This window comes from Notolepis coatsorum (genome assembly GCF_963971535.1).
Source record: "Notolepis coatsorum genome assembly, chromosome: 20".
Lineage (NCBI taxonomy): Eukaryota > Metazoa > Chordata > Actinopteri > Aulopiformes > Paralepididae > Notolepis > Notolepis coatsorum.
In genome coordinates, this window is record NC_140184.1 from 26,394,675 (window position 1) to 26,409,606 (window position 14,932).

The window sequence follows — 14,932 nt, forward strand, 5'->3', positions numbered from 1 at the left end:
TATTGCAGAATGGGTACAGTACAGTACAGCTCAATACATACAATTGTTAAGGGGATGCAGACCAGAGAAAGACTTTCGTCTTGTTTACATCAGGGTCCCCCATTTTCAATTCATCATAACATATATGACATACACGACATACAGATAGACAGTACTGCTACATCTATACATTTATGACATACCAGATTTGCAAATACAGTACTGTTTGTGATACAAAAAGAGTCTAGAGAAGAGAGTATATACATTTGACGTAGCTACATTGAGACTAGGAAACTAGACCACATGTCTTATCCCAGAAAGCATACAGTTGCTGGCTGCCAATGCAAAATCTACAGGGAATCTTTTAATGTCATTCCACCCATAATAAAAACAATGTTATCTGTGTGTTCTGCACCCTGCTAGTGGATAGCCTATAGTATTGTAGCACAAAATCCTGTAAATTCTGCTACTGGGTTCGCTCACAGATCAACAGGGAGGCACAGAAGTCAGATCTAGTTAAGTTGACTTTCTGTATGCCAACGTTGTGATTTATTCTTTATAGTTTGACAGTGAACAGGTAGGCTATAGTTTGCTAGACTTGGACAGTGCAAGGGTTAAATAGAACCCAAAGCTGCACATAGCAAACGAGACTTAAGACACATGCTGGCCTTCACCCCTTTAAGGGGTGACTCCCAGTCACCAATTCCCTTTTTTTTTTATCTACTTTTTCTCCCCATTTTCTATTTTTTCTCCCATCCCAATTTCGTATTATCCAATTCTTCCCTCCCCTGTCTCGAACGTTGTTAGGCCATGCCTCCCACTGGTCGGCTGCAATGTGGACGAAGCCTTGCATCACGTGTCCCCTCCGGTACACGAGGAGGCAGCCGTCGCATCTTTTCACCTGTACAGCGCAATCTCTCAGTGGCGAGGAGTAACGCGTGGGAGGCTCACACTGCCCCGATACTTCCTGATTCTGTTGTACAGGCGCACCAACCGACCTGTAGGAGTCGCTGTCCACAACGTTCGATCCCCACCCACCGGCTTTCCCACCCCCTAATACTGCCAATTCTATTAGTATGAACGACCAGCCAAGCCGGAAGCAACGCCGAGAGCTGGGCTCGAACCCAGTACCAGCATATCCTGCGTTAGTGGCGAGCACCTTGCCCACTGCGCCACTTAGCCGCCCCACCAATTCCTTTGTTGTATTGAAACCGGTTTTGACGTTAAGCTTAGACATAGCAATAAGATATGACAATTGTTTTGACCTATATTATGTTTTCTGTCAATTTTGTTTATAATATTTGCTTGTTCCAAGGCTCTACCCTGTCTGCCAGACTGCTCGTGAACAGTATGTCCCAGACACCAAGGCTGAATCACTAATCTCTCTTTTATCATATCTAGTTATGCCCATTAACGAATGCGGTGGATGTTCAGTGTATTTATAAAGAAATGTAATTTCTCTCCCACAGTATCCTAATGCTTAATCACCAGAAAGGTGACCATATGGATAAGTCTGTAGCTGGGCCAAGACGATGGGTACATTGATCTGGCCCTGGTGCTTGGAAGAAAGACTTCACTAGGAGCACAATGAGAGAGATGGGTGCCGTTATCTGTTGTATACACCAGCCAAAGATGGAGTGGTAGATGCTGCGTTTGTTAGCTGATGTAGTGCAAACTACAATCCGTAGTTATCCGCGTCCAATCTTGTATCCATCCGAAAGAGGCAAGGCAGACTATCTGACGAGGGCCATCTCTCCTTGTTTCACTCGTTTCAGTAGTATTGTGGAAACTCTTATTCCTTTCTTTTTTCAAGATCTTATTGCTCCAGACGTATCCCCCCTGCTGGAGGAGTGACCCATCACCACTGGCCTGCGACTCAGCAACCCATGTGACCACTGGACCTCCTTGTTGGTCACCATGGGCTGTGGCACCTCCGTTGCCACGGAGACGCAGGAGAAAAGACTGGAGACAGGTAACGAAGTACGGCTGGCTCACTGCAGTCGAGCTATCGTTTGTTGTCTAGGAAGTGGAGACCTTTCTGTTTCCTGAGTAATGTCAACACCGCAGGTTCAGGTTGCATTCCCAGTAATGGGTGCATAAAAATGTCTGTCCCTTTAATGTAGTCCCCCCCCTAACTCATTGATATTTGTAAACTTTGCGCTGTGAAATAGGTGTGGATGAAGAAATGACTGGCATGCTATCTTTATGTACCTGTTCCACTGGGAGACAGGAAGTTGATGAAGCACAAACTAGACGTACTGTAGAATGCTACCAAAATCGGTTGAATGAAGCATTCTTCACTACATCAGATGCTGCACACAATGCATGGGAAACAGGGCTGAGCAATATATCCATATTCATTACATGTCTAACTGTGTTATCGTATTGTCCATTTCTTTTTAATATTGTGAGTCATGATAGACAGTTTTGTTTGAATAGATGCTAAAAAGCAATACATATGAAATAAAGATTTCTCACAAAATTGTCATTGTAATATTTGAGAATGTGAATTGAAAATTAGTTTTCTGTGTCACACTTCCCTCCATCACAATGCAGTTCAATATGATGATGAACATTGACGTAATTTCCCATACATAAGCGGGCATTTGTGATATACCGAATAATCGATCAGTCCTTCTGAATGTTGTGATATTTCTTTTCTTTCCATATCCAATCTTTGCGCTGCTGTAAATCTGTTCATTTCTGCACACATTTTGTGTCTTCCCCTCTCCCCTCATTATTCTGACATCATCAAGATGATTGACAGATGGGGCTTTAATTGTTCCTTTTCTTCTTAATGAATTCTCAGTCCTACAGAAGCTCTTATTAATTTGCTCAGTTTTTCCAGTCCCTATGCTGCTCTTGTCCTCCCTTGTGTCTTGTTATTCTCTCTCTCTCTCTCTCTCTCTCTCTCTCTCTCTCTCTCTCTCTCTCTCTCTCTCTCTCTCTCTCTCTCTCTCTCTCTCTCTCTCGCAATAGCAAATCTTATTAATTTACCCTTTTCTTCTACTGAATTTTCAGTTCTTCACACAGATGAAGCAGCCAAGAATACAAGTCCGGCTCTAAGTAAGACCCCCCACTCATCTACACCAATCATTCTGGGCCATTTGTGTGTATGTTCATGTAATAGGCATGTATGTTTTGTGCATATAGACCTTTTCAATGGAATGGCATTGCTAGGGAGCAGCTTGGGCCCAATTTATTTCCTGGCAGCTATTGCTATTAGCACAGCGACAGGAAACAAACTTGGGCCCATTTATGTTGGCCAAGTTTGAAAGGGTCTATATACAGTATATTAATTCTGCTTTCAAGGCAGGCATTTCACAGTCTTTCTCTAAGCTACACCCACATTTCAAGACATTTTAAGTTGTTGACAGAGTTGACTGTTCTGAAAATGGAAACTGTTTGAAATGTTTTTGTGTTAAAACAAATGTTTTGTTTGTGTTAGTTATGAAGGCTGCAGTGTTGATCCAGCAATGGTACCGGCGCTACATGGCCCGTCTTGAGATGAGACGGAGGTACACCTGGAACATCTTTCAGTCCATCGAGTATGCAGGAGAACAGGACCAGCTACAGGTGACACTCACACTCACACATTTATCTACCTGACCTGTGGTTGAGAACACTGGCAACAATGGTTTAGCTGCGTGTGTGTGTGTGTTTTTTGTGTGTCAAGCTATAGAATATATATAATAGTGTGTGGGAAGTTTTAGGATATGTAATTTGTTAAAGCTGCAGTAGTCAGCTTTAACTTAGTTTTAAGCAAGTTTGGCTTTAGTAGTAAGCAAGCTCTGCATGACTTTTTAAAAACATCAAAACGTCTTGCATCAATAACCAATCCGATGCTTTTGGCCTGCCAAGTGGTGTTCCCGGCGTCACCATCGCGCTCCTCGTCAAAAGGTACACGCAATGTGCAAAACCACCTGCCGATCAGAGGCCGGCAAATATGTTTTAATATTTATAATTTTTTGTATTCAGCTGGGAGTCTGGAAAACCATTGTTGCGCATGCATGTGCTTGTAAAGTGTAGCAGAGCTTGCTCTATTTCTGCTGAACAGGTAAACTCAACCTTGCTAATTTCTCAGAAGTTGTTTAATGCAGCTTTAACCCTTTCACTGCCGCACTACCAAAACGGTTAACCCTTTCACTGCGACAATACACAGAAGGTTAACCCTTTCACTGCCACACGACAGCCGGTTAACCCTTTCACTTAACAGGTTAACCCTTTTCGGCGACCGTCGGTTGTGTGATAGTAAAGGGTTAACCTTCTGTTGTGTGGCAGTGAAAGGGTTAAGGACTCTTAACTCAATAATGAGATAACTAATTGTCTATCGCCGTAGTAATTGTTTATTCCTTTATTTAATTGTTTTACCAAATGAGGCTGTCTTGTGTGACTTTATTTGTTTGTCTGTATGATGTTGTTTTTGTTGCAATAAAGTTTTCCTTTTGTTCCATGCAGTTATGTATGTAATGTTGTGTTTTATGTGGACCCAAGTAAGAATAGCTAATTCTGCTGGAGCTAATAGGGATCCTAATGAATCTGCTAGGAATATGTTGTCCATGTTGTGCATGGGAATTTATTGTGCCACAAAGTATGCAGGGATTTGCAGGAGTACACTGACAATTACACAGGTACCTTGGAAATATCTGCACATGGCCCATGTGCAGATATTTTGGCCTGGCATTTGCCAAACATACTTCCTGGAAATGTCCCTTTTTGTCCTTTGATACTAACGTTCCAAGATGGGAATGTAGAGGGGAATGGTAGCAGCGGTTAACCTGATGCACCAGATGGTTTGTTACATGGAACCATTAGAGAAGTTGTCCTTGGAAACTGTTTGGAAAAGGGCAGGCACTACATGGCAGGTGATTGGATGAACCATCCGTCTATCACATCTATCGTGGGCTAACTTCAACCAATCAGATCAACTAACCATATGATGTAGTAGGAGAGAGTTGAAGAGGAATTATTGCAGTCTTTATAAGGAATACGAATACAAAAAAAAAGGTTTGATTCAAAGAAGGTAGCAATGAATTGAGTAGGGCACTTAACCCACAACTGCTCACAGTGGAGCTGTTCATTGGCCAACACTAAGACTGGTTGTACTGGGCAGTTCACAGGTGTGTGAATGTGTGGAATTGTATGTGTGTGAACTATTTATGTACTGTATGTAACTATTAGTATGTAACTATTTTAGTGCTGTTTCAACTCTTTCCGCAGCTGTCCAGTTTCTTTAGTTTCATGCTGGACAACTTCACTCAGCTGAATGACAACGGTCCTGGTAAGGAGAGTTGTTGTCTGTTGCACTGTTCTCTCTCTCTCTCTCTCTCTCTATCTCTCTCTCTCTCTCTCTCTCTATCTCTATCTCTATCTCTATCTCTGGTCTGTCTGCGGTGTATTTGATATTACTGTGATGTTATTTCATTTCAATCATGGCTTGGCTGAAAAAGTGCACAGAGGAAAAGTCTGCTCAGTCAACCTACCTTCATTTTATATGGTTCAGGCTTCATATATATATATATATTTTTTTTTAAATATGATTAATTTCCATCAAATTAAGATTGGTTTTGTTTGTCATACCCCTGTATTTTGTTCTAGAAAACCCAATGCTTATACCCTGTTGCTTAGCAACCAATGTGGACGTGGAATCTAATGTGTTAGATGCATTGCGCTGACACAGCTGTGGTTGAAGTGAGCACTGCCCCCTCCGCCCAGTTAAAAAGGATATGTCAGTCCTATCAAAATCTCTACTCCCTTCACAAAATTATACATTAAGATGATGGAATATTATATATAGAAATACTATCCTCGACTGTAGTCCATATTATGTGTGTGTTAGAAATAGAGAAAGAAGGATATAGAAAGCAACCCTGGGATGCAGGCCCTTTCAGTCATGTTTTTTTTGTATGCTCTGTTTGTCAGCATAAATTACAGCCCATTGCTGGACATTAGCATACTGAAGTGGACCTATTGTCCAGATTGGTGAGGTCACATAGTGCTGTCAGATCAAACTGGTAATCATGAGGTAAATGACAGACAAGGAAAAGAAGCTGTTGGAATGATCAGTGTGGACTTGTCCTGTCATGGTTTGTTGACAATAGTTTTCCAGTCCAATCACTCTCTCTCTGTTAAAAATTAGCTTTCTAAGTTGAAGTAGTTGCGAGCCTAAAACAGAGATTTTAGCTCAATAGATTAGGGGGGGAAAAAAGGGGGGGGGGGTGATATATAATCTTTTGTCGAAATTGATATATTACAACAGCCACAACAGGTATGGAAAATCACATTATTAATCCAATAGATTTGCATCATATTTTGCTGCATGGTAATAGAAAGTACGATATCAAACTAAAATTATTTAGTTTAAAATCTATTTTAATTTGACCTGCACTCTGTGTTCCAGACCTGATCTCCCAGCTGCTGGACCCTGTGGTCGATCCCTGGCTGGAGAGAGAGTACTGCTACAACCTGATAACTGTCCCAGACTCTTACACTGGCCCCCGGCTCTCCTTCCCGCTCTCTGTCTCCCAAACTACCACACTGCTCAGTGCCTTCAAGGAGCAGCAGGTAACAGAGAACAGAGAAGATCTCTCTTTTTTAAATATCCTTTTTTATTTTTGTTTAGCTTTCATGTATTGTATGTGTGAACGTGATTTGATGTGGAACAGTGTTTTGCTGCCATCTTGACCAGAATCTTATACTGGTATCTCAATGGGACCTTCCAGGCTAAATAAAGGATCAATAAGAAACAGGGTTTTTTTGTACTACAATATGTTCAGGAAGAAAGTAGTTGCTTTACCTCAGAGGGAAAACTAGTTGGACACATGCTGGTAGGAAGCACGTGTAGACCACAGGTCAGTGCACTACGAGGATTCATGGGGAAATTTAGGACCACTTCAAATGTGCCTGTCACACAGTCTCAATGACCCGGTCTGTGTTCCCCCAGTCCCTCCATGCCAGATATGTGCTGCAGCTGCTGTTAGAGACCAAGAAGCTTCTAAAGCAGATGCCAAACATCACCCACTTGTCCACATCCTACGCCAAGGAGATCACTATATGTGGTAAGTGAACATTTTGGTTTAGTTTATTAGACTAAAACACACGTTAGAATTATCAGTGATAATTTGCATTCACATTTAGTCATTTAGCTGAGTCTTTTACCCAATGCTGGATGGCGAGGCTTTGGAAGAATTTGAAGCCTTTACCTACCTTGGCAGTGTTATTGACAACAGATGCTGACGTTAGAGCACGAATAAGGAAAGCAGTGTCTAGCAGTGCTGCACTCTTGAGTGCATAGTAATATAGACATATTAGCATGGTAGATAGTAGTATAAACTATTAAATTCAGATATTAATTGAAAAGGTGTGTTTTAGTCAACGTCGTAAAATTGGGCAGGTTTCAGCTGTCCTAACAAGAACCCCCCAGGAGCCCAGAGAGGAGTGGGTTTCAGGCGGCCAGAATATGCAGAGCGTAGGGATCTTGAGGGTGTGTTGTTAGAGACCCTTGACTGGAGATTGGAGTGGGTCGATCCTCTTGTTTCACAGAATGCCAGGTCAAGAACCTTGAAGCAGATTTGTGCTGCAATAGTACAGCCAGGGCAGCTCTCTGAGAAGTGGGGTGATGTGGGGTAACTTTGGTAGGTTGGAGATCAGGCGGACTGCTGCGTTTTGTATGAGCTGAAGCACCTTGATGGTGCAAACTGGTAAACCAGCTACAGTAGCAGTGCATTGCAATAGTTGCAGTGAGACATGACTGGTGATTGCAGAAGGAGTTGGGTGGCTTTGGCAGGAAGGGATGGTTTTGGTTGTTGAGACAATGTGAGCAGAGAATTCCAGCCAGTCTACAAGGACCACACCTAGGTTCTTGGCGGTCGGGGACAAAGCCACAGCTACATTCTCCACTGTGATTAAATGGTCGGCCATTGGGGAGGACTCAGCCGGCAAGTCAAGTTGCTCCGTTTTGGTTTTGCTCAGGTTCAGTTTGAGGTGGTTGGTTGTCATCCAGGAGGAAACAGGCAGGCCAAGATCCATTCAGAGACTTGGGTATCTGACAGAGGAAAAGAGAGGAAGAGTTGAGTGTCATCAGCAAGTTATAATGTTACCCAGAGATTTGGTGTAAAGAGAGAGAAGAGGAGAGGTCCAAGGGCCGAGCCCTGTAGGGGGCGGGGGTCCCATAGGATGCCTCTCCATGATACTTGATAGGAGCAATCGTCAAGGTAGGATGCCAGGCATGCCAGCGCAGAACCTACAACTCCCATTCCTGCAAGGGATGCGAGAAGGATCTGATGGTTGACTGCGTCGAAGGCTACTGACGGGTCTAGGAGAATCAGGACAGAGAAGAGGCCTTTTGCTCTTACTAATTGAAGCGCCTCTGTGACTGCTATGAGGACCGTCTCTGTAGAGTGACCGGTCTTGAAGCCTGACTGATTTGGCCCCAGGATACTTGTTCTGTAATAGATAATCAGTGAGCTGGTTGTCTACAGCACATTCCAGTGATTTAGAGAGAAAAGAGATAAGAGAAACAAGACGATAATTATCTATGATGGTGGAATAGGAAGACGTTTAAGTGCGATGGTCTGGAAGAGTGGGGAGGGTATCAGGTCCAGCTGTCATGTAGTAACACTTCAACATCACCAGTGTCAGAAAAAGTTTGGCTTCTGTAAGGAAAGAGAGAGACAAAGTGAAAGATGAGCACTTGGAGTAGGTGGGGGTTGGGAGAAGCAGCTGTGGATGTACATTTCAATGAGCTTGTACAAACAGGAGTTTGACCCCATTGACTTTGCATTTGTTTGTGGCTAACGAATGGATTAACAGCATGGATTGTGCTGAGAAAGGATTCTACCAATTGATAACATCATCGGTAAGTAGGAAATAGGGATTTCCAAAAATCTGAACTATATAAATCACGGTCTCCCATCATGCTAAGAGGCAACAAAATACATCATAAAGGTCTGATTTATTCAGCCACATTGGTCCTCATTCTTGAACGGACATATGTAAAAGTTATCAAAGAATTCCTTCGTAACTCGATTTACGTACTTATTCAGCATTCTCGAACGGCTTCGTATTGTAAATTCCTTGTAGGATTTACGAACTCGAAAAGGCAGTCGTAAATCTAACAGGCCGGTGTGCGCCTGTGTTTTCAACAGCTTTCTCTGGGACAAGTCATTGGGGATTGCCGATACTACAGACATCTGTGGAATTAAATAATTATAATTATAATAAATACGACAATATTTGTATCATTAGCAATTATGTTTTGCATTCATAGTCCTGACTCAATGAGGCATCGTGATAATTACACACTGCAAACGAAATAAATAAGAACTAAACCGATCGCCGCGGATATAGCTACTGTATAGTAGAGTATACTGTATTAATATGCCATATACTGTCTTCTTCTCTATGATATTATTTATTGTTGGTTTGATTTATTCCTATTGCTAGAACTAAATAAATGTGTGGAGAAATGGCTTAGTGAGGCAGCCTCAGCACACGAGCACACACACACACACACACACACACACACACACACACACACACACACACACACAGACGTATACTGTATACGTGCAAAATGAATCGTTCCAGCAAAGTAGGCTTCTATTATTCTAATGATTTGTTTTAATAGTTAGTACTTAGTAAGTCCTACTGTAGAACATGACATATTAGCATGACATCTCATTTAAGAATATAGTTTCTTTATTTGCACACTGATAAGACTCTTGACTCCTCCGCCATAGCCTCCTTCCCCTGTACATTTGCATCTCATTATACTGTCATATATACTGTACAAAAATACACACAGTTGAAATGAGGCTGAGCAAATCAAGGGTTGAAGGGACATTGTTGGTTTTGGTTCTGAGTCTATCCAATTTTTGGTTGTGGTGCAGGTTGCAGCACTAAAATAATATGTTGAGTACTATTTCTTAACACTGGGTGTGCACCTTTTGAGGGAATTCCCAACATTAATTACAATGTTAATTGTATCACATTTTCTCTAGCAGTAGTACTTTTCTTGTGGTGGGATGAATATTCGAATGAATATTCAGGAAACGTGTGTGGTTTCCATGTCAGGGATTAAGCGCTCATGCATGTGTTCAATGGATACCAGCAGCTGATTCTAGCTACAGGAAGAGGATTTTGTCCGCCCAGTAACGGGATGTTTATTTTTTTGCAGGTGATCTACATGGACGACTTGATGACTTACTTCTCATATTTTACAAGGTAATTACCAGTGGGTAGTGACATAGATTATTGTAATACGTGGAGATACGTCACCATAACATAAGTCAATGGAGATGGATGTAATGTGTTTTAAAATGTTGCCAAGCCATGAAACAATAAAGGCTCCCCCCCCCCCCAGTTTCCTGAAGTATTCTACATGTTGTACCATTCTACAAAGGGGAGCAACTTAAACTTCCTAATTCATACTTTGTTGTTGTTTGTTGTTTTTGACTTTGCCCACTTTTTAACAAGTTATCTGATATTTATTCAAATGTTTTGCAATATTTGCCATTTGCTTATTGTAATAAAATAATGTATGCATTTGAGTATTATTTATAATTTTTTTTACACATTTTGTAAACTCCCTTTAGATACAGAAAGTGCTATAAAATCTTTATAATAATAATAATCATAATCATAATACACATTGTTATAGATTTAGAAAATTGTCATAACATACAAATAAAAAACATAGTGTAACCGAGTGGATTTGAACCTGGGACCATCGGATCCACAGGCGGCCACACTAACCAGCTGAGCTAAAGGATCAGACCTGTCAGCAGGTGCTGGTTCACTGTGACTGTGCTGGTTGACTGTATTACCTGTCCCATCTCCTTCTAGAATGGCCTCCCCTCCGCAGACACCTCATACGTGTTTAACGGGGACTTTGTGGACAGAGGAAAGAAGTCTATGGAAGTCATCATCCTGCTTTTCTCCTACCTCTTGCTTTACCCCGACCACATGCATCTGAACAGAGGAAACCACGAGGACCACATCATGAACATCAGGTTGGTCTACAGATGGCCATAGCTTGACCATATAAACCTACTGTCCCATCTCTGTGAGCCTGATCTGTTTATCCAGAAACAAAGGCGCAAATTAACCCAGAGGAACGTCAACCAAATTAAGAATTCCATTGTGTTCTCTCCATGTCCCAGGAAAGTTCAATCAATATTTGTGAACATGAGCTACTCTATCCCAAAGGCAGAAACCAGGGAAGCAAGACTCAAACTTGTCATGTGGTATAAATTCTGGAGCTCCTCCACTGACAATGAATGGGAGACCATAGGAATAACGTGTATGAACCCTAGCGTGAGAAGGTCTAGCAGAGTAGTCCTGCCTGAGTGGGTGGGGGTGGCAGAGGGTGTCTCCCGTGGCTGGGTGGCAGAGGGTGTCTCCCGTGGCTGGGTGTGGCTCCTGTGGCTGGGTGGCAGAGGGTGTCTCCCGTGGCTGGGGTGGCAGAGGGTGTCTCCCATGGCTGGGTGGCTGGGGGTGGCAGAGGGTATCCCCTTTGGCTGAGTGGTAGATGTTTGGTTTACATAGGCTGGTATAATAAGGATTACAATCTGACTATTAATATTCACATGTTCCCCTCCTTGTATGTTCCAGATATGGATTCACTAAAGAAGTCATGCAGAAGTACAAGGTACAGTAAGTGCTCCTCGACTGTAGGCACCTATGCTTATTGACTTGTTGTGGATAGAGTTCCATCACCTATATTGTACTGTTGTTGCATGAAACTACTGCCCTCTTGTGGTCGTAACTGTTGACACCTGCGTTGAGCCAATAGTGTGTATTCATTGATGTGAGTGGTCTGAGAATACAATTTATTAATTCATTGTTGGTTTAATTTCAGACATATGGCTGTGAAATTCTCCAACTGCTAAAGGATGTATTCAGCCTTCTGCCTGTCGCTACAGTGATTGACTGCAAGATCCTGATTGTGCATGGAGGGATATCAGACCAGACCGACCTGGACTTCCTCGGCTCAATAGAGCGGCACAAGGTCAGTAGCAGCAAACACCAAGCCTACTGTAGGCACAAGGTCAGTAGCAGCAAACACCAAGCCTACTGTAGGCACAAGGTCAGTAGCAGCAAACACCAAGCCTACTGTAGGCACAATGTTAGTAACAGCAAACACCAAGCCTACTGTAGGCACAAGGTCAGTAGCAGCAAACACCAAGCCTACTGTAGGCACAAGGTCAGTAGCAGCAAACACCAAGCCTACTGTAGGCACAATGTTAGTAACAGCAAACACCAAGCCTACTGTAGGCACAATGTTAGTAACAGCAAACACCAAGCCTACTGTAGGCACAAGGTCAGTAACAGCAAACACCAAGCCTACTGTAGGCACAATGTTAGTAACAGCAAACACCAAGCCTACTGTAGGCACAAGGTCAGTAACAGCAAACACCAATCAGCAAACTACTAAGGTAACATTCATAATAATAATAATAACAACAACAACAACAACAACAACAACAACAACAACAACAACAACAACAACAACAACAACAACAACAACAATAACTGATCAGAATTAAAACCAGGATTATTTATTCTTGCTATCGAGCCTTTGGCCATTGCTTTACGGTCCCTGGAGGGATATGAGGGAATTCATAGAGGCTTTTAGAATATCAACACCAAGTTCCTTCCTTCCCCGGAGAAGGATAGCCTGTGGCAGCCCATGGAGGGGGAGTAGTACTCGCTGAGTACCCCGCAACATTTACATTTACATTTAGTCATTTAGCTGACGCTTTTATCCAAAGCGACTTACAAGTTCTGTACGACAAGACAGCAAGAAGGGTACAACTCTATCAGCTGAGTAACAATGTTCATCAAAGTGTTGCGTGTTACAGTGTAGGTTAGTTTATTAGGACAAGTGCATGACAGTAGATTAGATTAGATTTAGATTTAGGTTAGATTTTTTATTTTAATTTTTTAATCATTTCAGATAATGGTTGAAGAAGTGAGTCTTTAGTCGACGACGAAAGATTGGACAGGATTCGGCTGTCCTAACTGGGATGGGTAGTTCATTCCACCATTGTGGGGCAAGGACTGAGAATAGGCGGCTTCTCTTTGATGACCCTCCGGGAGCTTGGATAGGAGTAGGTCTGCGGCGGCTAGAAGATGCAGAGCGTAGGGGTCTTGAGGGTGTGTAGTTAGAGACCATTGACCGGAGGTAGGCGGGAGCGGTTCCCTTTGCCGCACGGTATGCTAGGTCGAGGGCCTTGAAGTGGATACGTGTAGAAATGGGGAGCAACCTTGACCTATTTGTGGTCACAACGCTACCAGCGACACGTTCTTGAGTAACGTACGGTAATTGATTTAGCTTTAGCTAACGCTACAAGGTATATAAGCGAGTAGATGAGAAGGCACCAAGCCACAGATGACACCGGAAGATATACCCTAACTCTGGTCATCAGGGGTCACCGCGTGACTATTTGGGTCACAGAGAAGGTCTTCCCTTTCAATGTCTACTGTTGTGTTGTTGTTGGAATGTTTTGTATGTTTGAAGAATGCTAATAAAAATATGTTTAAAACCAGAAATTAATTTGACCTGTAATTAAGAAATCTGTGGAAGATTCTATCCAGTACCCTTGGTTTTTCTCTCTGTCTCCCTCTTGCTGACCTCCAGGTTAAGTCTGCACTGAGGTTACCCAGTCATAGTTTGGACCAGCTGGATTTGAGTGGTTCCTGCAGAGAGAGGGACAAACTGAGTGGCAGCCCTCGCCCAGACAGCCGTTACAGCCACAAGTCCCCAAGGACTCCCAGGTCTAACAACAGCCCAAAGACTGGAATAAATATAACTGCTTTTAATACAGAGTTTGTTGCATGCACAAAGTTCTGGATAATGGCTCATTATCATGGTTACGGTTAAAGTCCTTGTTAGATGCAGCTGGGTAGTGTAGAGGTCTAAGCACTCTCCTACCACAGCAGAAATGTGGGTCCAATTCCCGGCAGCGGTACCTCCGGCTTGGTCAGTCGTCCCTATGAACACAATTGGCAGTGTTTGTGGGTGGGAAGCCGGTGCGGTATACAAACATCTCAAAACAAACTGGTCAGACTACTGCTTGACCTTACTCCTAGAACCCACCTCACCCCTGCCCACTTTGACTACCTAGGATGGCTTAGAGTAGACGACAGAGTACAGCAACTTGCAATGGGCCTGGTCTACAAGATACACTAACTACACGACCAAGGTACCCATGTACATGTCAAAATACTTCCCAAAGGTCAGTGAATACCACGATCACAACACCAGAGGGAGCTCCACAAATCATGTTAAACCCAGATTCGGCTCAAACAAGGGACTAAACACGTTTCGCAATTATGCCACATCAATGTGGAACGCCCTACCCAAAGCTGTAAAGGAATGTGAATCACTACCCACTTTCAAAAACACTCTCGAAAAACACCTACGGGAGACTGCAATTCGAAACTGGCCCCTGTAAATGTCCTAACACAACCCCCTCCAATGTACAGTAAAAATGACCAAGTATGGTCTTGTCAATATTCCAATGTACAGTTTTGCTTGTACAGTTGTACAGTGTCCCCCACCCACCCCTCCTACCCAACCTCCCCCCCCCCCCACTCCCACCCAACCTCCCCCCCCCCCCACTTGTACTGTCTATCTGTATGTCATATATGTCATATATGTTACGATGAATTGAAAATGGGGGACCCTGATGTAAACAAGACGAAAGTCTTTCTCTGGTCTGCATCCCCTTAACAATTGTATGTATTGAGCTGTACTGTACTGTACCCATTCTGCAATCTGTTAATAAAGTTTTCAATCAATCAATCAATGGGTCCTGGTCATTGCAATAGTGACTCCTACTGGTAGGTCACAGAGAGTGCGAACTTTGGGGAGAGAGCGCGAACTTGAGCAACGCAACGACAAGGAGGGAATTGTTTATATACATATGCTTAAACTGATTATTATTTA

At 42.8% G+C, this 14,932-nt stretch overlaps 1 protein-coding gene across 1 annotated transcript in view; it reads left to right on the forward strand.

Annotated features, from left to right (window-relative positions):
* Positions 1–1,896: 1,896 nt before the first annotated feature.
* Positions 1,897–14,932, forward strand: part of ppef1 (protein phosphatase, EF-hand calcium binding domain 1) — a gene marked incomplete at both ends in the record, with an annotated part of 19,364 nt that continues 6,328 nt past the window's right edge. Inside the window, 10 exons of the mRNA XM_084337087.1 lie at positions 1,897–1,951; positions 3,428–3,555; positions 5,200–5,260; positions 6,380–6,543; positions 6,923–7,037; positions 10,157–10,203; positions 10,825–10,991; positions 11,593–11,629; positions 11,840–11,989; positions 13,622–13,758. Coding sequence (XP_084193213.1) covers positions 1,897–1,951; positions 3,428–3,555; positions 5,200–5,260; positions 6,380–6,543; positions 6,923–7,037; positions 10,157–10,203; positions 10,825–10,991; positions 11,593–11,629; positions 11,840–11,989; positions 13,622–13,758 — 1,061 coding nt within the window. The remainder of the gene's footprint in view (positions 1,952–3,427; positions 3,556–5,199; positions 5,261–6,379; positions 6,544–6,922; positions 7,038–10,156; positions 10,204–10,824; positions 10,992–11,592; positions 11,630–11,839; positions 11,990–13,621; positions 13,759–14,932) is intronic.